Below are 24,237 nucleotides of genomic sequence, written 5' to 3'. Positions count from 1 at the left end.
ACAGACAAAACCAATGCAAACATAACGGCTGAAAGCCGATCGGGTTCAGCAGACTTTGATTCATGCTGGTGAATCCCTTTGTTGAATGTTAAAGTCAACAATACAAGACGATTCCTGTTTCATTCTTCATTTCAAGATGGCCTGTTTCCACCATAACACAGCGGTACTTAGTAGCAGCAGTAGGAAATACTTTTTCAGTCAGGAGGGACAGAATACAGAGAACATTCATTTTATATTGAACTAAAGTAAAACATTAGTGACAAAAAATGAAATTGCTTTTATTTTTTGAATTTTTGCAAAAAGTCTGTTATTTTGTGCACGTTGTGTTTCGTATGTTGTCGTTCTTCCAAATGACTTGTTATCACGGAGCGCCTGCACTTTGTGAACGTTCATTTGTGACTCATTCCACCAATAACAGTCGTTCCACTTCTCGGTAGAGTGCTAAATACTTGTACTATAAAGTCCAGATATTATTTATTTGTATCCCTATTGAAGTAATAATTGCAGCTATGTTTTAAATGAAAAAAACAAACACTGTTATTGCCCTTTAAATTACTGTAGAACACCACATGACTGAATCCTTTTCATGGAACAATTGATTCGTCTTATTAAAGGTTGAATGATGTTTCCAGAAAATATGTCAACATGTGATTTCAGCTTAAATGCTTTTCTCTTTCTCTCTTTTATATATATGGTTGCGAATGGTATTCAAGTTCGAAGATTTTCCTTCGGTCTCCAGTAAATAAAAAAAATATATATTCATAGTTTTCTTACATTTTAAACACAAACTACCTGACTCATAATGAAAATAAGTTATTATCCGCAGCCTTTGGTGTACTGTACACGCCGTACACCGTTGTTCCTAAAGGCTTGTGTGTCTTGTGGTTTCCCTGTTTGTCCCAGATGCCCTTTTCTACATCGGACGGCCGGCGACACCGAGCGCAGATACCACCTCCGCTACTATAAGACCGGGTCGTGTATCCACGAAACAGATGCGAAAGGCCACTGCAGCAAGAACGGCTGCCACTGCGCCTTTGCTCACGGGTCACATGACCTGCGCAGCCCCGTTTATGATATCAGGTGCTCCAATTCAAGCGTGCTGGCAAACCACGTCGGAGTTTCTGCAGGTGCGTCGGTGTTGTTGACAGCGTTTTGTCCCAATCGTTTGCTCCGCAGAGAAGTGCAGGTGATGGAGTCTCAGGGGGGGTCGGGGGCCGCAGAGGGAGGCGGAGGAGACGGACAGTCGGGACAGGCAGCGAGCACGGCGCTGATAGAGAAGATCCTGAGTGACGAGCCACGCTGGCAAGGTGAGTCCACAAGCAGTCCTGCTGAAAACACCCCTGAACCTGCCGTGTGGAGCTTTTGTCTCCCCCTTCTGCCAGTGAGAGTAAGTACAAAAACACTGTCAACGCATGCTGAAGTCACAGCGCTCCACCGTTGATGACTGTGGCTGTGAAACGGTGGATAAATTGTTTTCGCGGCGCTGTCAGAACTGCTCTGCGCTGCCCACAATCATGCAGCCAGAATGTCTCGCAGGACAACAGCTCCAGATTTATAAAATACTCCAGTCAGCGACGTGTGAACTCATTTAGCGAGAGCTTGAATGTACTTGTTGCTGAGGACGTGTTGTGTGAGATACCAGTGAGACCTGAATATGATCCACATGTCTTGAGTTTGGAGCCTCATCAGATGCTTAAACTCTGCAAAGCGCTTTGTTAAACTCTGGAAAGTGATTGTAGCAGCAATGACTTTATGTTTAGTCACTTTACAATGTAGTTTAGCAGGAATGCATGTTAGCATGTATACGATTGGCCGACACAGCATCCCCTTTGTTGTTGCGTTGCGGTTCAATGTTTCTCCAGTATGAGCCTCCTCCACAGCACCAGATCTCCCTCCGTGTTGCAGCAGTTGCCTCCTTTCACAGAATACCGCTGTGTTTTCATGCTGGACAACATACTGTATAAAAGCGGATGTCATTTCCGGCTCTGAAAACAGGCCGATGCGAAAGTGCCATAAACTGCAATACCACCGAGTGCCACTAGAGGTCAGCCCTAAAAACAACCTGCGGCTCCACACACTCCCATTCAACTTCTCTCATCTGACAAAGTCAATACATTTTTTCCACAAGTTCATATGGTGTTTTTCACTAAAGTCCCTCCTGGCGGTCCATCTGAAAATGACCCCGTCATGATTTATAAAATAAGCTTCAAAAAGACCTGTTTTTGGGGGCGCGTCTGTTTGATTGACAGGCCTGTGGTGCAGTCAGGTTTCTGTTATTGGTGGGCGGGACTTAATGTTGTCGGGTTTCCAATCAGATCGAGTCAGAGCCGCAGCTTGCTCCCCCCCCACCTCGTCCAAATATGGTCACTTCCTGCTGCAAACCGCTCTGAACTAGCAAGATGGCGACAGACAGAATCTGAACTGGAGGCTTCATATTGGAAGTTCATAAACAAATGTGTGACATCACGGTTGGATGCCGCTTGTGCAGGACTTACATTTTCTTCGTGGTGTGCACATTTTAGTAACCGTTGTTCAAAAGGCATATCGGTACATCTGTCATATCTACTCGAACATCATTCAACCCTTTAAGGAAATAAACTCAAACAAGTCCGGATTTCTCTGTTTGAGGGATCATTTTACTGTCAAATATTTCCCCTCACTGTCGGCCTGCTGCTGCGTCTCATTGTGTCTGTTCTCCGTATCTCCTCAGACAACAACTACGTGCTGTCCCACTACAAGACCGAGCTCTGTAAGAAGCCTCCTCGCCTCTGTCGTCAAGGTTACGCCTGTCCGTATTACCATAACAGCAAAGACAGGAGGCGCAGCCCGCACAAGCACAAATACAGGTGCTCTACCGCGTCACGTGAAGAAGAGAGACCGTCGCTGTCGCTCCATTCAGGTTGTGTTTCAATCAGTTGTCGTTTGTTCTCGCCTCCGCAGAGCGCTGCCGTGTCCGGCGGTGAAACAGAGCGAGGAATGGGGGGATCCCAGTAAATGTGAGGGAGCGGAGGGATGTCAGTACTGCCACACACGGACAGAGCAGCAGTTCCACCCGGAGGTTCGTCTGGTTCAGCCGAGATCTCTTCAGCATACAGAGCAGAAAGCACAGGAGATGAATATGAATGTGTTTGTTTTGTCACAGATCTATAAATCCACCAAGTGTAATGACATGCAGCAGTGCGGCAGCTGTCCCAGAGGCCCCTTCTGTGCCTTTGCTCATGTTGAAAGTAAGTTTTCACAGAACATCTCTCATCACCTTTCAGCTTTCTGCTCAAACATTTGTTCCGTTGAGGATTTTAGAGGCAGATCAGCGATCACAGGCTCTATTTCAAACGCTGTATTTATCTTCAACTACTCTCAACAACACTTTATTATGGATTAGAATTAAGAGATAATGAAGTATCATTTTTTTCCCCCTCTTCTCATCGATAATAGTCCTTGCTGTGCTGAAAAGTCACTCGCCGTCTACACTTGGCTCATGTTGCTTGCGCACGACCGGGAAAACGCCTTTTATTGTCCTGTCAAGATCAAAACTTTTTAGAGCTAATATGATCGAAGGCCGATTGATCGGAGTCGATTAACATCATAACTTTTCTTCTGCTTTTACATTTTTTTTCCCAGAGCCTTTCGTTCCCGAGGAACCATCGTTCCCCAACCCCAGCTCCCCTCCTCCCCCCAGGCCTCCGGACCCTCTTCCTGTCCAGGAGGCTTCTTCAAGTTCCAGCGGTCCCAGCATGGGTCCCGGGCCTTGTTCTATGTCGGACCCTTTCTCCCCCTCGGCAGGGTCCCGTGTAGCACAGCACGGGCTGCTGGGTAACGTTCTGTCTCTGTGTGAGGACCTGGGTGGAGCGGCAGAGCCTCTGTCTCCCTGGGCCGGAGAGGGAGGGTACGGCAGGGCACCGGGATTTGAGCGGGAAGATCAGGTGAGAAGGAAAAAGGAGAACACGGCCGTTAAAAATGACTGAAATTAAAGGAAAGAAAAATCACCTCCTGGATGATGTCATAGTTACTTTATAACTTCGTGCTTTCAGGCCAAGCAGAGGAGTTTTGCTCTCGAGCAGCGTAGCAGAGAGTTTGCTTCACCACAAAACAAACAGGTACGATCACGACGTCACTCAGCCGGGAACTCGAAGGTGTTTCTGTTCGTTTGTCTTTTAAAATTCTGCAGATCTTTTCAGCTGCTCCACATATTCTCTTCGTGTTAATCTTGTCGACGATGTCCCCTCGTCGCATAAAGACAAGAACAACGTAATCCCGCGTTCTTTCTCCTTCAGGACTTGTTGGTGTTTCTGCCAGTCGGCAGCCCTCTGAGTTTATCCTCCAGCGTCCCGTCCAGTCTGGCCGCCACACCGCCCAGCCCCGCCCCCCCCGGACCACCAGGATCCAGCATCTCCTCAGGCATGAACGCCAACGCTCTGCCCTTTTACCCCACCAGTGAGACTGTGGAGTCCGTTGTTGGTAAGTAATCATGTTAAATATTCCAGAGTCCATATTTCCAGCAGTCGTGACGGAGAAAATATAAATTAAACTGAAACCTGACTAACAATGTGTCGTGACTGTGTTGCAGAGTCCGCCCTGGATGATCTGGACCTGAATGACTTCGGTGTGTCGGCGTTGGAGAGAAGCTTGGAGAGCAGCTCTGCCGTGTCCAATATGGGAGTTATGCTCGGTAACGTGAACGCACGAACACACAAAATCACAAACTTCCCTCGGTACACCAACAAATATTACTCTTACATGTTGGGACTCTTCTTTGTGTAGAGCAGGAATTTAAACAAGGTTAGTGTTGTTTCAAATCACACACTGCTGATCTGCACCGATCAGAAATGACCTCAGCATGTTATATTTTACTGCAATTATTTTACCCCAGAATTAACGCGTTTTTAATGCACTCAATAAACACACCGATTCTTCTGTCAGAAGTCCGGTAGGACGCCGTCTGGAACACGGCGCCAGAATCTACACATGAACGCGTACACGACATTCAGCCGTCCGCACATGTACATCAAAATAACTCAACGTTGTGTTTTCTCTGCCTGTGCAGGAGGCAGCCAGCTTCAGAGTTCTGCTCCCGTCAACATCCCCGGATCTTTCAGCAGCTCTGCTCCTTTCAGCTCCCCGTCGCCATCTCCACCAGTCAGACCGCACGCCTCGCCATTCTTCTCTACTCACCTGTCACAACCCGGCCAATCAGAGAGCACCTTCCTGGGGCCGTCGCACAGCTCGTTAGGTCTGTAGAAGCCGCAGACGTCATGCGGTGTCGTGAGGGAGGATACGATGGGGCTAATAGTCTTTCTTTTTTTTTTCTTTTACTTTGTAGGTCTGAATGGAATGAGCACAAATATCTGGGAGCACTTCCCATCAGGCCAGGGGTCCCCCAGCACGCCCCCCATCCTGCTGCCCTCCGGCCCCTGTGCAGAGACCGCCAGGCTCAAACAGGAGCTGGAGGAGGCTCACAGGGCTCTGAAGCAGTGGGGTCACAGCTGGAGACACACAGCTCAGGTAGGTAGGTAGTGGGGCATGTGTGTGCACGCATGTCTGTGGTTGTGTTAGCGTAACGCGTCGCATATAAACACCGGAGGAAACGCGGGACAGTTCTGAACGGACGTCGTGTCCTCTGCCTACTTTTCTCTCGGCAGTCGTGGGCTGCACTTAAAGCCGACGCGGAGGAGTCTCGCGCCCACGCGGCGCGGTTAGCCATGGAGGTGGAGAGAGCCCGGCAGGTGGAGGAGGAGGCACAGAGGCAGGCGTCTCTCCTGCAGGAGGCGCTGGAGAGCTTGAGGAGCGGAGACAACCCCCACCTCGCGCTGCACCAACTGCAGCTACTACACAGACTGCCGCTGGAGTCGGTCCTCAGTTTACAGGCTCAGATCTGCAGCTGCTTACGTGCTGTGGAACAGGTAACCTCACACACGCACACGCACACACACACACACACACACACACACACACACACACACACACACACACACACACACACACCTACTGCAGTCAACACCTGCATGACCCACTTACAATCCACCAGCATCCACGAGCATCAGAGCTAATCAGTTCTCACTGGCTGAATGTTTTTATAAGTAGTTTAGAAGTTTAGTTAATGAGGGGAAACATAATAAATAACTTTAATTAAATATGACACTCTTAGTTATGAAAATTAGTTATAGAAATAATGTTTTGATTATTTGTACGATGTATATGGTGTTGTCCTATTGGGATGTTTTTATTGTTGTTGGGTTTTGTTTGTTTTTTGGGGCGGGGCTACCCTGACAGTTGAACTGGCCTATTTGTCAACTTGTTACTTTGTCATGCAAAACTGTTGTTTTCAGAAAGTATGAGACGCTCTATCAAAGGAAAGTATTGTAGTGCACAGCTCACACCACCAGAGGTCAGTCAAGACAGTGACCTGGCAGAGCAGGGAGGTCACTGAGAGGATGGATTAACTCCAAACTGCACACTCACGGTCTGTAAGGTGCATTCAGGGTAAATCCGCGAGGGTTTACAGCTGTCCAAATGAAAACCATCAAGTCCGTGAGGGCTCTGATGCGGACTGTGTGTGAGTCTGCATATCTGCAGACTTTTAGCACACTTTGGTCAGCTGGACCAATAAGTGCTCAACCAATGAACCAGATTGTTCATCTCAAATAGACATTCGTTTTGTGGGTCAATTTTTCTGTCTCCAAAACTCCCACAACACTCCCTTTAACTGAACAGCACTCATTCTTGGCCATAATAATCTTTCTGTTCCATGATCTTGTTTTTATTCTGCTCTTTCTGTATTCAGGAAGGTTTTGTGCTTTTTGGCCTTCAGGGATTTTCTTTTTTACATTTGGCACCAACGTTCACTTATTACATAAGTTTCATCCACATGTTTGCGAGGATAACATGAAGTGATGACATGTTTATATACAGAAGGTCAACTTTACTGTGACATGTCCATCATTCAGCATCATAACTCGGGAACAGAAAGAGTGCCTGTGGCCATATTTCACATTCGGTCGGACACTGAATCGGTGACACTGATCTTTGGTGTCCACCGTGAAACTGCGCTGATTGTATAGATCTTCTGTGCAGTCAGATGGAAGAGGTGTGTGAAGCTTCTTCATCTGTATTTGAGGTGTTTCAACCTTTTATTGGCCGAGCTCCACATACATTGGTTCCTTCGAAGCGTCCGGGCGGTGGAGTCATCCCACGTCCTCCGGTTTCAGAGGTCTAAACCTTCTCCTCTGGTGTCCCTGAAGGTGGTGTACAGGAAACACAGGCAGTGCTGCGTGACGTGTGGAGAGCAGGGCTCGGTGTCGCTGCCCTGCGGACACGGACTGCAGTGCGAGAGCTGCTCCGCCTCCACAGAGTGCCCGCTGTGCCCCGAACAGACGCTGGAGCAGCAGCTCTCCTGACCTCGCGGCCCGGTCGGCCCCGATTCCACAGACACCAGCCTCTGGATGCCCCGGCGCCGTTTCAACCTTCGCCGTGGAGCCGTTCTCGTGACGCGGTAACAGCGCTGATCCGGTCGAGTACTTCTACGATGACGTTTGCTGATAAACGACCAGCTTGGTGAGCGCAGGTCACCGAGGAAAAGCTCTTGATGTGGAATTGAGGGTGAATTATGTTTCCAGTGTTTCCTGTGGAACACCAGTACATTTTACTAGTTAATGCTTTCGACCAGCAACACTGTTCTTTACTCCTGCTCTCGAGTTGTGAAAATAACTTGAAGACCTGCTGTTATCTCCTCTCTAACCATGACTGTGGAACATTTACATGCACAGTTGTTCAAAGCAGAATCTCGCCCGAAAAATGTCGTGTAATGTGTCCACCTGGATAGTTTTAGGGTGAGTTGCTGAGGATTCGAAGTGTCCACTGTCACTTTATACAACAAAGATCAAAACTCCAAAACATTTCATTTAAAAGTTGAACAGTTGGTTCCAGAAATCGAGAACACGCCTCTTTGCTGAGTTTTAACATCCAAAGGCAAATTTAGCCGCACTGTGTGTCGGCACCGAGCGGCAACCAACAGTGACGTGAGCAACTGTTATGAAGCCTCGAGTTTGTATTTTGGCCGGCGCCATCTTGCTGGTTCGGAGTGGTTCGGAGCAGGAAGTGACCACATTTGGGCGAGCTGGGGAGGAGCGAGCGATGGATCTGACTTGATCCGATCGGAAACCCGGCGATACTACGTCCCGCCCACCGATAGCCGTAACCTGACTGCATCACAGGCCTGTCAATCAAACAGACACGCCCACAAAAACTCATCTTTTTGAGGCTTATTTTCTAATTAATGATGAATTATATTCAGATGGACCGCCTGAAAGCTAAGAAGAAGGAGCGACTTTAGCTAACAACACCAAAATAACTAGTGGAGAAATTTTATGGACTGAGAATTTTGAGAGAAGTTGAATGGGAGTCTATGGAGCCGGAGGCTTTTTGGAGCCGGAGGCTTTTTGGAGCCGACCTCTAGTGGCGCTCGGTGGTATCGCACTTCCACATCGGCTTCATTTTTCAGACCCGAAAGCTACGTTCACTTTTATATTCAGTAAAATGGTCTGCTCAGATCTCACAACTGCCCCGATGGATGATGACACGGCAGATTATAGCAGTTTATTTATTTCTGAGGGTGGTGAGCCGTCTTAATAAAATCAACAGGTCTGACTGAAAACACTTTTAAAGGGCAAACGTAGTTTCACCCAGACAACGATCCCGCAAAGCTCCAGCCACACGGACGACGTCACACCAGTCTGCTGGTAGCGCTGTCTAGATTTATTCAATTCTTTTTCTTTCTTTTTGACCTTTTTTGTTTATTTTTGTAGTTTTTTTTTTTAGCGAAATAAATTACAAATTGTCAATTGCTGTTGAGTAGTAACAGAAATATTTTTTAAAGAATTAGTACTATTTGTTTAAATTGATAACAGATGGCCTCTGTTAAAAGTACTCAGGTTTTCTTCTACATGAACAGGAAGAGGGAATCATGTCAACACAATCAAGGCAAACACACGTGTAGTCTTTAAAATGACATCCTTTTAATTTTTCCTATTATCTCATACGTACATATTGTTTTGTTAAAACCGGCCCTTTTGCTGATAAAAATCAACATGTGACAGATTTTTCTGCCAAGATTTTTACATTTGTAGTAATCTATGACACTTCAGTGTGTCAGATATAGTCTAATATATATACATATATAGATATATATCAATATATATATATGTATATACGTATATACACATAGTTCAGTGATGTCATACTTATCTCTTGCACTGATTGGACAAGGCATCAGGAAGCATCCGGACATGTAAAGCCGTGCGAGGTTTAAACGCAGGTGTGAAAGTGTTCATGATCACTGTGACGGTCGTCAGTAAACGCACGCTCAGCGTAATGTCCACACACGACTCATGCAACACCAGTGTTTCCTTCTGAGTGGATTTGTTCTTTGTTTTTTGGTACAGATCATTAAAACAAATTGTATATTTTTGGAGGAAGAGCTCGTCTGTGTGTGTCTGTTACGGCTGAACGGCCTCCTGCGACTGTTTCTCTCTCTGTCTTCGCTTCTTCACGAAAGCCTGCGCCTCCCGCTCTCCTCTCCGGGACTCCAGCAGCCTCAGGATGCTGTCTGCTGGGGAGAAAGGACACAAAGGTTCGGTGGCTCTGAACTGATGCACGGACCGTCAACAGAAACATATACAAATGTGATATTTTGTTGATGGAGAAATTCTTAGTAATCAGTCAATAGAAGAGTATACAGATGTTCTGATGACCAGGGTTAGACAGCTAAAACTACACTACAAATAATCCCAATATTATAAATAATAAATACATGATATTTTTTTAAACGGCTAATAAATATTTTTTAAAAATGTGCGGGACTAAGAAACGGAAGCAGCATTCGTTTTCTTCAGCTGCCAGTAGCGTTCATTTTGAGTTCCTGGTCACCTTCCAGTACTACAGCAACTCCTGAGGGAAATATCGGAGCCTGTAACTGCTCAGTTTTCCACAAAACTTAATAAAACTGATGAGAGCGGGGGGGTGTTGGGAGAGGGGGGGGGCTGTAGCAGGTTGATCTGGCCACGCCATCTCCTCTTCAGGGGTCTAAGCCTGACATTCATACCGTTGGGTTTAGGATGCATCAGAGGCAGGCGGATTTGAGCCGGAACAGGGTTTGGCTGCAAGCTGAGTCCATCTCCTTTACACCCTCCAGCGACGCCCGGTATGGCCTTGAGGGGCAGGAAGGCCTCTCCTTCGAAGTCATCTGTCCTCAAGGTGTCGTGGTCCAGAACCGTGACTACCAGGCAAGCCCCCGGAGCCTGGCACTGAACCAGGGAAACCAGACTGCGATACAAAGGGGAGAGCAAGGAGATCAAAGGTATTTCTGGAAGCAGAAAGCTGCACAAGCTTCACTTATTAGGGTGAAAACGGATGATGAATGAACGTGAAACAACTTACAATTCAAAGGACTCGTCAAAGAGAGGATTGAGGTCGCAGCTTTTGATCTGAGTGCAGCGAGGCTCGACCTCGGGGAAGATGTGGAAAGGCTCCAGACAAAGCTGCACAAAGGGGTCACTGAAACCTGGCAAAAGCATCAGAGCATGAGGTCACGCGGCTCCGTGCGTTCTCCGTATCCCGGTTGCGATTGTTCTACACGGTCTTACCATTGGAGTCCATTGGTAAGAGGTTGACTGCATTCAGCACCTCAATGTTGAGTCTCTGGTCGGACCTTCTGTAGGACGCGAGGAGGGTGACGGCGCCGTACTTCTCTCCGCTGTTCACTTTCTGCCGTGAGAACACGAGAAACTGTGTGAAGAAAGGTCGAGCACGAGTTTGCAGAAGACGTGTTTCTTGTAAACTAACCTGCTCTGACATTTTTCTTTCGAGGAACTTCTCCACAAGCTGCTGGCTGTTCAGGGAGTTATGAGTGATGTGAGCTTTAAGAGTCTGGACAGACGGGAGAGAAATCACAGCATATTTTTTTTACTGTTTTCTCTCTTAGTACAGTGGACATGAAACAAACACCGTCCGATGAAATCAAAACGTCAGCTTCTCACCTTGTACTCGTCAGAGTGGAGTGTGTTCAGAGGAAGTCCGTTCCCCTCGGCGTAGAAGCACTGCTCAAGGGACTACGGCAGGAAATGAAATGTACCATGAAGCTGGAGCTCCAACAGGTTGGTTTTTATGCAGATTAAACAAATAAGACTTATCATGTGCTGGTAAGTGGATTTCTGTAACCTTTGGGCAGTGCTCATGCTAATTTATCTGAGCTAACCGTCTCCAAGCTGTTCGTTCTTCTCATTAAAAAAAAAAAAAACAACACACGGGTGTATTTCCACAAATGTCATAGCTTTAATTTAAATAGAATTCAAAATTGTTTCACCATCAAACCAGGTGAACCAAGTTTCAAGGATTGGACTGACCTCTCCTTATCTGGAAATGAGGAACCTTCTAGGGGACGATATTACTGGAAAGTCTCAGAGACGAAATAACTAGAAGCCAGACGACAGCTGTTCTCCTCGATCGAATACGCCAATAAATATTTCTGACATCTGCAGCAGAGGAGACCAGCTCCAACATTTCCATCCCAACAGGACTTGTGGACTGACCTGCAGTGTATACAGCAGTCTCTGGCAGAACACCATGAGCCCTTCCTGCTGCGGATGCTGAGTCACCATCTGGTAGAGGATTTTCACCGAGTTATTCCACAGAGGAGTCAGCAGACTGGACGAAAGAGAGAGGACATGTGACACCGTTTCACCTTTCGAAATCAGACACAACGGAAGCAAAGTTGTCGGACGTCGCGTGTCGAGTCAGCTCGGTACCTGTTGAAGTTCTCTTGCACCAGGTTTTCGTTCATATACTGCAGCTCCTGCTCCAGATAGCGCATCAGAGGGGCTGCAGCCTGAAAACACAAACTGGGTGTCAAGCAAACATAACAGCAGTTTGTATGTGCGGTTGAAAAAAAAAAAAACTGGCAATGACGATCCCTTACATCCTCTGTGGACTTGGAGGGAATCCTCCGCCTGGTCGACATGCCTCTCACGTGAGTCTCGATGTCCGTGTTTAACTGGAGAGACAGACATTTCATTTGCTGAGATCATGTTACGTATCGCAGCGTTGACTGGTCAGTTATCCCGTCTCATCTTTGATACCTTCTTCCCAAGAGTGTCCAAAGCGGATCGGATCTCTCGGCCGAGGGTGCTCTGGGCCAGCTGAAGCTGTGAGTGCAGCGTGTTGTGGAACTGGCTTTCTCCAATTACATTTTGGGTCCGATCTCGAAGCCCGGTCCAGTTCAGCTGCGTAGGGAGGCGGGTCAGCACCGACCGCAGGTGCTCCAGGTCGTTCACCACCACACACAGCTGCAGAGGGACGAGAGGTTTGAGAGTAATGTGTGTAACGTGGTCGTCTCCTCCCGAAGTCTTCGCCCCGTGTGTGTTTACCATGTTGATGGCGCTGCCGTGGTCCGAGTTCTCTGACAGCACCCTGACCCGCTCCTTCAGGGTGTGACAGTAGTTCACCACAATCTTACACACATCCTGACAACACACAGAAAGCACAGGTTACAGACCGCAGACAACACGACCAGCGCAGCATCTGATTGAGACCGCGCTAACGGCAGCACGTCGTACCTCGGTGAGTTTGACCATGAGCATGAAGGCCTCCTCGGGGTCCGGCCAGGACAGCTGCTCCCACAGGTGGCAGATCGGCTGGATACAGGCCACCAGGTCCACCGCGGAGGAGCTGTGCTTTATGGGAACCGCACCGACCTGCAGGGGTTGGAGCTGAGGGGAGGAAAGAGTTGGAGGATGAAATGTCCGTTTCAGTAAGAGAAGAGAAACCCAATCAGCACGAGTGTTACCTGGTCCACCTGCACAGCCCGCTCCACCCTGTCCTGGGTGGTGCTGAACGCCTGGTTCAGCCAGTAAGGCAGAGCCTCTCTGAAGCCCTCATGGAAGTTTGTCAGCTGGAGTAACCCTCTGAAGAGACAGACGAAACAGACCGACTCTTCATCTTCTATTACATCCTGTGAATATTTCATCAGATTGGAGTTGTATCGCTGGACAGCAGTGATTCTCAACACGATGTACTTCAGCCAATTAGTTTCTGTTGCTGAAATAAGCTCAAATAATTCAAAAATATAAACAGTATTTACACATATTTGTGTTCAGAAGAAAAACAACCATCCAAATAAGATTATAAATTGGTATATCCATGATTTTGCGTAAATTTACCACCACCAGATACCAGACCGACTGCATTTCATAAACCTCGGACCAAACTCAGTCAATTATAACACTTCACAGTCACTTAAAAACTAGTTCGTTAGCTAGCAGAGGAGTCAAAATCCTAAATTAAATAACTGTTGAAGAAATGAGTTGAAAGTTATGGATAAATAGCTGTAATAAGTAAAAGTATGGCATAAGCACATAAAATAGCTGTCAAAAGGTGAAAGAGAGACAATCTATTAGCGAATATTAGTTACGGATAAATAGCGCAAATAAGTAAAACTGGCGTAAGCACATGAAATACCGAACAAAGGGTAATTGGTAACCAGCATATTATTCAAAGACACTGAATAAAAAAGTTAAACAGTTAAAAGTAAACTGTTAGATAAAAGTAGGCTAATGCATTAACTGTTCGAATAACAAGCTAAAATTATTGGGCACATTGTATAGATAAAATAACTAAAAGTAATAAATAAAAAGTTTGAATAAAAAGCTTTAAATTCTTAGAATTACGCAGCTGAATTAATTCGATGAGTAATGGATAAACAGTTAAAAGGTGTTTGCTAAAAAAAAATTACTATCGGGAGACACTTGAATAAACATTGGACATTTAGTTGCAGGAAACCTACCGGAACCATTTTCACTTTCATGTACTTTATATTCACTTCAACATAAACTGATTTGGACCATGAGGGGTACGTGGGCTCGGTGAGGGGCTTCAGCTTGTTGCTACATTGGACTAAAGAGTGTGTGAATGATGACCTCTGACCTTTTCTGTAAGAAAGCCTTGTCTTTGTGGATGGCCTGCAAGCTCAGGTAAACGGGGAACAGGCTGCTGGCCAGAGGCTGCTCCATCTTACCCTCCATTAGAGATAAGTTCTCCCTCAACTCTTGTGCAAGCTGAGGACGAAAAGAGAGGAGCCGTAACTTGGTGATGTGAGATTAGAAGAGCGCGAATCATTAAAAAGAAGTTTGTCAGGAAGATTAGAGGTTTTTAATTGTTCCATTGGCCACTTACCAGGGAGTCGAACTGCTGATAGACAACAGTGAACACATCAACTTGCACAACCCTGGTATGACAAGGAAAACACATAATTATTATTATATGTTTAATTAAGTTATTTTTGATGACTGCCGTAAAAATGTAATTTACTTTTCCTTTACCCAAAGCCCTGTCATGCATTAAAACACACCACCAGCAGAGCAGTAACTCTGACTCAAGTGTCCCAGTAAACCATGTGAGTGAGCCAGTGACACAAGGACCGTGCATGGAACAGCCATGATTCATTCTTATTGGTTAAAATCCCAGTGTCTGTCATGAGAAAATAAAGTGTTGAAAATGTCATTTTAATTCCCCCCCTTACCTGACAAACACACTGTTCCAAACATCTTTGTTGTGTTTTATGTCTTCCTGCACTTCCCCAATCAACCTGGCGAGGGCGCTCCCTATTTCGGTCAGCTCCTGGATGTCATAGTGCAAAAATAACATGATGTCAGTGTGGTGCAGTAGAATGGAGAAACCATTTCCAAAGAGTGTGTTTCACGATGAAACTTTACCTTCGTCATCGGCTGATGCAAACCCTTCTTGGTGGTGAACCACTCCTGTGTACCTGTCTGGTATGAAACTCATGTTATGAGTGATTGGAAATAAATGTACATACTGCTGGTAAAAATCCCGTGAGCATTAAGACCGACCTGTACGGCGTCGTTGACCTCGTCGTGAAGTTCAAAGTGAGCTGGGTTCAGTTTCTGAAACGCCCGGGTCTTACATATCTGGACCAAGATCCTGGAAAAAAAATGCACGTCAGCACAATCCTTCATTTATCATTTTGCTCTTTCAGCAATGACTTCTAACTCTACGTACCTGAGCAGTGTGTGCAGTTTCGGAGAAGCACTGAGAGTTGGGGGGAAGATGTCTCTGTATTTGGCCACCAGTCGCAGTCCGTACTGCAGGAAACCATGAAGAGAGTCCCCAAGTTCCTGTTTCTGGTGACAAAGAGTGCAACGATTTTCTCAACATTTCTGTGTGTGAAATATCAGCTCCTGGTTTCTTTTGAATGATTTCGTAAAAGGAACCAGGAAAGTCTGACATGAAAGACCTGTCAGAAGTCTGCACACAAAAACACATGCAACTTATCACATCCTCTTTTATGAAAGTGTGAGACTGAAAGGTTTGTGTTACATTAAGGTTATTAGGAGGAACTATTCAGTTCTTCAGTATCAAAACCTCTCAATTACAAGAAAAAGACAAAATGTAGCTTTTTAGAAGAACTCAGCATTTCAAAATAAAATTACTTTTTATGACCACCAAATCCAACTTATTATTATTATTATTACTGAAAAAAACAAAAACGTAATCATCACTTTAAGCAAATTTTATCATGTTGAAGTTCAGTTTATAACAATGGATCATATTTTATGAACTGACCACATGTTTTGTTTGTAAAATCGTCATCTGTAAAGTGATGGATGAATATAGTTACTATGTAGTAGAGCTAATAAGGCAAAATATTTGCAAATTAAATGTGATGAATTAAAAGTATAAAGTAGCTACAAACTGAAATACTGATAGATAGATAGATAGATAGATAGATAGATAGATAGATAGATAGATAGATAGATAGATAGATAGATAGATAGATAGATAGATAGACAGACAGACAGACAGACAGACAGACAGACAGACAGACAAATAAATAATAGATAGATGATAGATAGATAGATAGATAGATAGATAGATAGATAGATAGATAGATAGATAGATAGATAGATAGATAGATAGATAGATAGATAGATAGATAGGTAGATCGATCCTGCAAAGGGACATTTATTCACTATAGCAGCATGTAAAAATACAGGGTAAATGCAATAAAAATGACAGAATAAAAATAAATAGATAGATAGATAGATTTTATTAAAATAAAATAGAATAAAATTAAATTAAACAACAGTGCAACTGTGTTAATGATGTAGAGCAGGTTTGGCCAAAGATATATACCTGTTGGTGGGGCAGCTCCTGCTGGTGCCAGTGGTATTCTATACTAGTGAGCTGCTGCAACAGCACAGACGAGTCCACCTCTAAACTCTGGTACAGCTTGCTGTAAGCCACCCACTTCCTGTCAGGGGCACACACGTCCACATTTACCCAAAAATGCAACAGAAAGAAGACACAAACACATATAGTGGTAACACAGAGCTGAGTCGTGGCGCAATACGTTGTGAAGCTGTTTACGTGGTACATTTCTATGCAGATGATACTCAGATTTACTTTTCCATTAAGCCTTCTGCTTATTATCAGCTGATGAGAAGAATGAATACGAAAAATAAAACAATGGATGTCAACAAATTTTCTTCTTTCAAAACAAAACAAAACTGAAAGGGTAAATCTTAATCCTAAAAAGATTAGAAATCATTTCTGTGATGTCACACTAAATGCAGCCGGTTCCATAATCTCACAAAGCCCCCGTGTTAGTAATCTCCGTGTCCTTTTTGATCCCAACCTCTCCTCCGAAGAAAATACCAACAGTATTACAAAGAGTGTATATTTCCACCCAATCAATTCCAGGGCCGATACTGAAACACTTGTTCATGCTTTGGTCTCGTCAAGGTCCGAGTACCGTAATACGCTTCTCTCTGGCCTCCCAAGATCATCTATTAGCAAACAGCAACTTGTACAAAACACTGCTGCTGGTATACTAACCAACATTAGATCATATCACCCCGTTCTCATTTCAGTACGCTGACTCCCCAATCGGGTGTCAAGACTCTACTTCTAACATACAAAATGTTGCACAGACGAGCACCTTCGTATGTTTCGCCTCTGCATGGTCCGTGCACATAATAGCTGCTTGGGGCTCTACGTTCTCCTCAACACCCTGAACACATATAAAACATCAGTAGGTGGTGGGACTTTTCTCTTTCTGCTCTTCTCTGGAATTATCTTCCTACGCACATTCAAGACGCTGACTCAGCCAATTCAAAACCAAACTCAAAACCCATTGTTTTACATCAGCCTCCCTTAATCTGTATATGTGTTCTTGTATATGTGTTGTCTCACTTCTGTATGTTATTATCACAACTTTTATTATTAAATGTATTGTATTTGTTAAATATTCTGTTTGTAGTGTTTTGAATGTGGTTTTGCTCGCTTTTATAAATTTCTGTGGGATTTGCTAGAACTGCTTATTATTGCAACATATCTTCACACCACTGAAAGCTGATAATATGTGATAAAAAAAAAAAAAAAAAAAAACTGCGTATTTTCAATCAACTGTTTTTACAGGGTGTCAAAACTGGTATTGTGTTGTTGCCTAAACACCAATACGCTCTCATATAAAATGTAAAACACGGTGCTTACGCAAGGTCCTGGAGGAAAGGTGAAAGGTCATTCTGGGTGGCGTAGAGCTCCAGCAGAGTCTGAGCCTCGCCGCACAGCGCCCCTTTCCACGGAGCTGAACTCTGACCGAGACAAGATAATAAGATGTGTGCTTCAGTAGAAAGACAGATTTTGATAAAGAGCTGAGAGGACGTTTGTTTTTATTACCTGTTGTTTGGAGATGTACGCCTGAACAAACTGCTGCAGAATCCCACAGTAGTTGATATACGCACTTCTTCCGGCACTCAGAGTCCCGTCTCTCTGTCAGTCACACAAAAACACACTGAAAACTGCCCTCAACTGTGATAAGTTGTTATAATTGCATACATGAATGTCATATTTCATAACCTACAATCAATTCTTATTTCTCGAGCACTGTTTCAGCACTCCGCTTCCTGTTTTTGTTTCCATTTAAACATAAAGGACATTTCATTGAGGCACGTGACTTAATTTATTGAAAAAAGGGATGTTCATTCATAAATGCTTTATCAACTATAGTGTTTGTGTCTGAAGGCTTTCCTTTACCGCTTTATGGATGAACTTGAGGTTGAGGTGACACTGGCCTCGATCAGGGTACGTCTCCGTTCTGGGCTCCAGGTTGTACCAGTTGTCTTCAGTAGAGTGGAGATCCTGTAGTGTGACGATACAAACTGGTTTTAGACTGGAAAGACCAGAGTATAAATTACAGACACAAAAATAAGAGCATTTATAACCTTAAGTTTTAAGACAATTTTTCCCAAAAAGTCATCGGTGCCCTTCTCCTTTTTGGCGTCTTTGATCATCCTGAAAAGACACAAGTAGAAACATCATCCTGCTTTGTTGGGTCACCTGTTTAGGTTCCAGTCACAGAAGTAACTGAATACCTTCTCAAACTACTAAAGTTGGTTTTGATGTCCTCCAGTTTCTGAGTGAGTGACACGTCTTCGTCCTTGTCCCTGAAACAGACAAAGAACAATAAGGTTGAGCGTATTGAACACAGTTATTTTCAAGCAGACAGAGTGAAGCTCTTTATGTTCTTCTCACCACATCTCGAGGTGAAAACTGGCGCCGGCGACATCCTCAAACTTCCTAAAGAAGAGAAAGTGATCAGTAATGCACCTTTCAATGTGATTCATTGGGACCGATCAGGATTTTGGACTCACAGGATGAAGGTTTGGTTCCAGATGGGGTTCAGGGTCTGCTTCTTGATGTCCGTTTGGTAGTATTCGTTGTCTGACACGGCGTCCTTCACGACAGATTTGCAGGGTTTGGCTCTGGACCGGCGCGTCTTCCTCTCTTCCTCGTCCTCCAGTACGGCCAGTATGCAGTACGGGTCGCTGAAACCTGTTCCAGAGATTTTTTTGTATTGGACTCGTCACATCATTGAAGAGACCCAAATGTCTGGTCTGATGAGGCGAAGCAAGAACTCACCACTGACATCTTTTCCCAAGATTCCCTTGGCTTCCTTTACCATGGCCATCAGACAGTACACTGGGGGCTGCACAGGCCAGACAGTCAAATAAAGCCACTTAAACGTGCCAGCGACGTAATATCCACCAAAGGTCGGATGGTGGAAAGCTACAATTCTTGGTATGAAATCTATAAATAGATGTCAATGGTCTCTAATGGTGGATTCACTGGAAAAATAACAAAACATGCTGAATTTCTTTATCTCACCTCTGTCCTCTGCACTTTCTCCATCAGACCGTTGTGCTCTGACTCAGTCATATTGAAAGCCTAGTAGGTAGAACAGATATGAGAGAAAACAACAAGCTCTGTAATCAGTCATGTTACAGTTGGTGGGGTTACTGTATGCGTTAAGCTGAGGTGTTTACCTCCCTGATGTACTGGTGAAGCTGGCTGTCCGTGAAGACCTCATCTGATGACGGTTTCCCCATCTTATGGCTGATGGTGTACAGCAGCTCCTTATACAGAGGCTTCAGCTTCAGACAGAAATAAACAGAGTGAGAATGAGGTTGGAAAATGTCATCTCGTATAAGGAGTTGCAGATGAGTGACAATACCTCCTGCTCCTTGTGTCTCCTCGCTTTCTCCTCTGGATTTTCATTTTCTTTAAAATCCTATAAGAGACAAGAAGAATAGTTTCCTTCCTGATTCTGTTTGATGCATATGGGAAACAAATGTGATGTCGCACAGTGTCGCCTACCCGCCTGTCTTTCATTTTCCTCGTCAACCCCAGTTTACGGACATGGACAGGTGACGACTGGCCAGAGAAACACAGAAAATGTTAAAAAAAAAACATTGTGATGACAAAACAGACACTTAAAAACCAAATCAGAGAACCAATTTACTGCAAGTCATGAATACATCACGATACTATTTTCTAATCCATGCTGTGCAATTTCAGATTTGTGTTTTTTATTATTAAGGGAGAAAAAAAAAATCCAAACCCACATGGCCCTGTGTGAAAAAGTGTTTTCCCCCTCCTGTTAAAACATAACTTAACTGTGGTTTATCACACCTGAGTTTAATTTCTCTAGCCACACCCAGGCCTGATTACTGCCACACCTGTTCTCAATCAAGAAACCACTTCAATAGGACCTGCCTGACAAAGTGAAGTCGACCAAAAGATCCTCAAAAGATCGACGTCATGCCGAGATCCAAAGAAATTCAGGAACAAATGAGAAAGAAAGTAATTGAGATCTATCAGTCTGGAAAAGGTTCTAAAGCCATTTCTAAAGCTTTGGGACTCCAGAGAACCACAGTGAGAGCCATTATCCACAAATGGAGAAAACATGGGACACCGGTGAACCTTCCCAGGAGTGGCCGGCCGACCAAAATTACCCCGAGAGCGCCGCGACGACTCATCCGAGAGGTCACAAAAGACCCCACAACAACATCCAAAGAACTGCAGGCCTCACTTGCCTCAGTTCAGGTCAGTGTTCATGACTCCACCAGAAGAAAGAGACTCGGCAAAAATGGCTGCATGGCAGAGTTCCAAGACCAAAACCACCGCTGAGCAAAAAGAACATTAAGGCTCGTCTCATTTTTGCCAGAAAACATCTCGATGATCCCCGAGACTTTTGGGAAAATATTTTTGGAAGGTGTGTGTCCCATTACATCTGGCGTAAAAGTAACACCGCATTTCAGAACAAGAACATCATACCAACAGTAAAATATGGTGGTGGTAGTGTGATGGTCTGGGGCTGTTTTGCTGCTTCAGGACCTGGAAGACTTGCTGTGATAAATGGAACCATGAATTCTACCGTCTACCAAAACATCCTGAAGGAGAACGTCCGGCCGTCTGTTCGTGACCTCAAGCTGAAGTGAACTTGGGTTCTGCAGCAGGACAATGATCCAAAACACACCAGCAAGTCCACCTCTGAATGGATGAAGAAACACAAAATGAAAACTTTGGAGTGGCCTCGTCAAAGTCCTGACCTGAATCCTATTGAGATGCTGTGTCATGACCTTAAAAAGGAGGTTGGTGCTGGAAAACCCTCCAATGTGGCTGAATTACAACAACTCTGCAAAGATGAGTGGGCCAACATTCCTCCACAGCTGGAAAAGACTCATTGCAAGTTATCGCAAACGCTTGATTGCAGTTGTTGCTGCTGAGGGTGGCCCAACCAGTTATTAGGTTTAGGGGGCAAACACTTTTTCACACAGGGCCATGTGGGTTTGGATTGTTTTTCTCCCTTAATAATAAAAACCTTCATTTAAAAACTGCATTTTATGTTTACTTGTTATCTTTGACTAATATTGAAATTTGTTTGATCTGAAACATTTAAGTGTGACAAACATGCAAAAAAAAATAAGAAATCAGGAAGGGGGCAAACACATTTTCACACCACTATATGTTCCACAGTTACGTAAAAGTTATAAGTTCTGCAATACTTTGGTTTATGACCAAAAATCTGTAAACGTACACCATTGCTATCAGCCTCAGCTGTACTTTTCTTTTTAAATGCTAATTGGCAACAAACATGCTCAACATTTTACCTGCTAAACATCTGCATAATACTGTAATTGTGATCATGTGAGTATACTCAGAAGATCCTGACAGAGTCGCTCGTTGTAGTTTGGGAGTCTTAAGTGCAGCTAAAACTTCCAGAAACACAGGTTTGGTTCAGAAAGAAAAATCTTCTTTACAAACTACAGAAAAACATGGAAATTCAAGTTTTACCTCTCTGAGTCTTGGTAAACCATGTTCCTGAAAAACAGAGGACGAAGGTGCTTAAATACTGGGAAGTTAAATATTCTGTCGAAGTAAATAGTTCAGTCAAATCAAACAGAAGCAAAGAGCAATTTTAAGGTCACCTCATCTCACTATCAGCTTCCTCTTCAAAAAAAAGAAAAAAAAAGCATTGCAAGGCTCAAGAAATATTTTTGTTCATGTCTGATAAGGCCTGCTTCTGTAAGAGACTTCCTCTATTGACTAAAATTAAGCAGACTTTGAGGCAACAGTGAGACAACCAACCCACCCAATATTCAAACCACGATAATCACCTGAAAGGGAAACATTGGTCCTAAAAATAAATATGCAAATACACACGTACCAAACCTCCGCACACCCCTTACAGCATTTTCATTATATTTGTATGTTTTGCATTATACTCCTGCCTGTGAAGCTTTGGAAATAGCAATCTCCAGTGTTAACCGACAACTGGAACCTGCAGTGTGTGGAAACACACTGTCTGTCTGCAGTGACACGTATGCTTCATTCTACATCATCTGATCCAAAACAAACATGAATCATAGTCACAGCATCTTGAAATAGACATTTGGAATCTGTGACTCAACTTTTGGATGCAATTTTTAACCCCGTCGTCAATGCAATTCAATTATATATATATATATTTTTTTTAGGTTTCACACAGGAAATAAAAACTAAAACATTTTCAGAGGTTAAAATGCTTGAATGTTTGGGTCAAAATAATGAAAACAAACCCCGAAAGAAAGTATTTCAAAACCAAAGTAAGAATATTTGACGGCGTCGTGAGTTTGTTTATCACAACATCACTGTGGTTAGTAACGAGTAGAGAGCCTAAAAGAAACAATGTTTAGCTTTATAAACATGTCAATATGTTGAAGTGCCTTGTGGTCCTCACCTTTTCAGGTGTCTGCAGCAGGTTGTCTCCTGAGCTGCCGAGATCACTTCGACCCGACATGATGATACTAATATCTGCTCCCCAGACTGCGGTGCTGCTGTGCTCTGCGTGTGTGCTATGGGGAAGCTGTGTGTGTGTGTGTTTTGATGAACTATCAAACAGCAGCCGGAAGTCATCACTTCCTGTAAGAAGGTGGTACCTTTCATGAAGATTGTGACTTCTGACTTTTTTTTTCCATCTAGTGCCCTCCTTTGTGCCTGAATACAAAATAGCAGAACTTGCTTACTCATGGGTTTGTTTCAACACACAAACCTGAACACACATTGTTTTTCACCTCGGTTTCTCCCATTTTGTTGTAATGATTAAAGTTATCCGTTCCTTGTTGTTGTCCAGACCTACTGTTATCATTTTGATTGCCAGCATTATAACCCTGTGTCCTGTGATAAATCAAAGCCTTGTGTGTAACTCTCACAGGACAGACGACGAACTGCAGCTGAGTAAGGTAATGAAACTGTGTGTAACATGAGACAGTCCACACAACACCATCTGTGGTTTGTTGGCTCTACCTGTGTTTCTATAATAAGTTTATTTACTCTGTTATGGTATTAGGTTACTGCACTATGAGTTCATATATTTACAGCCTTCTTTCACCTGCGTGATATTGTCAAAATTAGGAACAAGCTGAAAAACTAGTCCATGCATTTTTTTACCTCTTGGCTGGACTTTTGTAATTTATTATTATTATTATTTATTCTGAAGAGCTACCAGTATAAGTATAAGTGCTGCAACAAGAGTAATGAACATATTCATACCATTTTGGCTTTTCTTAATTGACTTTCCTTAATATCCAGAATATAATTTGAAGTCCTTCTATAATTCTCTTAATGACCAGGCTCCATCATATCTTAATGACTTCATTGTACAATTTGATCTCAATATTGCAATTCACTCTCAAAATCCAGGCTTAATTGTGGTTCCAATGGAGTTTCTAGGAGTAGAAAGGGAGCCAGAGGTTTTCGGCTTTCAGGCAGCTTTTCTACATGAGAACTGTAAAGGTTACATCACATCCGGTGTATTGCCACATGGGAGGGCAAAGTTATTACATTGGACGAAGCTGTTTGAACTAACTATGGATTGTCTTCTGTACTTTCTTTCTATTGTTTGTTCAAATAATCAGTCAGTGTGTGTGTGTGTGTGTGTGTGTGTGTGTGTGTGTGTGTGTGTGTGTGCGTGCGTGTGCGTGTGTGTGCGTGTGTGTGTGTGCGTGTGTGTGTGTGTGAGGGGGGGAGGGGGGGGGGTCAGACAGAGACAGATAGAGGCTCAGACAAAGACCTCCACTATTGTTCGCCAACTCACACCCTGAATCTGCAGCTGTCTGAATCTTTCACAAGCATGTGGGTATTCTGCAACCTGGCCGTTCTCCTTTCATTCTCAGAAGTGCTGTTACTTACTTTAAGAGGCGTTTAACTACTCGGGTATTTACAAGAAATCAAAGATCAACAAACGGCTCTTATAATCCTTCTACCCTGTAGATCCTCTGCATGGTTCATCCTGCCCACAGGAAATACCTGCATTCATTAAGAATCTACTGTATTATTGGTATAAAAGTA

The 24,237-nt window shown here is 44.0% G+C and overlaps 2 protein-coding genes across 5 annotated transcripts in view; one reads left to right on the top strand and one right to left on the bottom strand.

The window, feature by feature from the left end:
• unk (unk zinc finger) overlaps positions 1 to 7,489 on the top strand; it is a 12,067-nt gene extending 4,578 nt beyond the window's left edge. Inside the window, exons 3-15 of one of the 2 annotated variants that reach the window (XM_069156183.1) lie at positions 904 to 1,080; positions 1,177 to 1,307; positions 2,711 to 2,846; positions 2,941 to 3,058; positions 3,143 to 3,227; positions 3,622 to 3,923; positions 4,032 to 4,097; positions 4,275 to 4,458; positions 4,568 to 4,669; positions 5,045 to 5,230; positions 5,321 to 5,502; positions 5,640 to 5,900; positions 7,239 to 7,489. In XM_069156183.1, the coding sequence (XP_069012284.1) occupies positions 904 to 1,080; positions 1,177 to 1,307; positions 2,711 to 2,846; positions 2,941 to 3,058; positions 3,143 to 3,227; positions 3,622 to 3,923; positions 4,032 to 4,097; positions 4,275 to 4,458; positions 4,568 to 4,669; positions 5,045 to 5,230; positions 5,321 to 5,502; positions 5,640 to 5,900; positions 7,239 to 7,394 (2,086 nt within the window). In that variant the 3' untranslated portion in view covers positions 7,395 to 7,489. Of the gene's footprint in view, positions 1 to 903; positions 1,081 to 1,176; positions 1,308 to 2,710; positions 2,847 to 2,940; positions 3,059 to 3,142; positions 3,228 to 3,621; positions 3,924 to 4,031; positions 4,098 to 4,274; positions 4,459 to 4,567; positions 4,670 to 5,044; positions 5,231 to 5,320; positions 5,507 to 5,639; positions 5,901 to 7,238 lie in introns of those variants that run through there. The other variant, XM_069156184.1, reaches the window with a different exon arrangement.
• A 1,463-nt stretch (positions 7,490 to 8,952) lies between these two features.
• Positions 8,953 to 22,689, bottom strand: unc13d (unc-13 homolog D (C. elegans)). 3 transcript variants are annotated; one of them, XM_069156179.1, is made up of 34 exons: positions 22,628 to 22,689; positions 21,703 to 21,729; positions 19,723 to 19,779; positions 19,580 to 19,636; positions 19,392 to 19,499; positions 19,234 to 19,293; positions 18,988 to 19,054; positions 18,720 to 18,900; positions 18,601 to 18,645; positions 18,441 to 18,512; positions 18,291 to 18,360; positions 18,103 to 18,207; positions 17,746 to 17,838; positions 17,560 to 17,660; positions 16,201 to 16,318; positions 15,067 to 15,188; positions 14,898 to 14,988; positions 14,760 to 14,816; positions 14,567 to 14,664; positions 14,221 to 14,272; positions 13,972 to 14,102; positions 12,836 to 12,953; positions 12,606 to 12,758; positions 12,417 to 12,512; positions 12,129 to 12,335; positions 11,969 to 12,043; positions 11,799 to 11,878; positions 11,583 to 11,697; positions 11,031 to 11,102; positions 10,837 to 10,920; positions 10,638 to 10,758; positions 10,432 to 10,555; positions 10,097 to 10,317; positions 8,953 to 9,604 (listed from the first exon to the last, which is right to left on the bottom strand). In XM_069156179.1, the coding sequence occupies exons 1-34, from the start codon at positions 22,685 to 22,687 to the stop codon at positions 9,492 to 9,494; spliced, it is 3,351 nt and encodes a 1,116-aa protein (XP_069012280.1). In that variant the 5' UTR covers positions 22,688 to 22,689; the 3' UTR covers positions 8,953 to 9,491. The 3 variants fall into 3 exon arrangements, with proteins under 3 accessions (XP_069012280.1, XP_069012281.1, XP_069012282.1); XM_069156180.1 differs by having other exon boundaries at positions 8,953 to 9,601; XM_069156181.1 differs by lacking the exons at positions 18,988 to 19,054; positions 19,234 to 19,293; positions 19,392 to 19,499; ... (2 more) ...; positions 21,703 to 21,729; positions 22,628 to 22,689 and having other exon boundaries at positions 18,601 to 18,641; positions 18,720 to 18,750.
• Between the last annotated feature and the right edge of the window lie 1,548 nt (positions 22,690 to 24,237).

This window comes from Embiotoca jacksoni, unplaced genomic scaffold, assembly GCF_022577435.1.
Source record: "Embiotoca jacksoni isolate LCO1_2020_lvr unplaced genomic scaffold, fEmbJac1.0.p SCAF_20, whole genome shotgun sequence".
Taxonomy (NCBI): domain Eukaryota; kingdom Metazoa; phylum Chordata; class Actinopteri; family Embiotocidae; genus Embiotoca; species Embiotoca jacksoni.
The sequence above is the reverse complement of the archived record's forward strand: the minus strand, read 5'-3'. Positions and strand labels throughout refer to the sequence as shown.

What these genes read in the sequence shown, in the direction of transcription:
- unc13d (XM_069156179.1), bottom strand. Translation starts at nt 22,687, where the DNA reads ATGTCGGGTCGAAGTGATCTCGGCAGCTCAGGAGACAACCTGCTGCAG. An exon ending in CTTGGGAAAAGATGTCAGTG is followed by an intron (nt 18,901 to 18,987) that starts GTGAGTTCTTGC and finishes TCTCTGGAACAG; the next exon opens with GTTTCAGCGACCCGTACTGC. An exon ending in GATGCATCCTAAACCCAACG is followed by an intron (nt 9,605 to 10,096) that starts GTATGAATGTCA and finishes CTTTCTCCCCAG; the next exon opens with CAGACAGCATCCTGAGGCTG.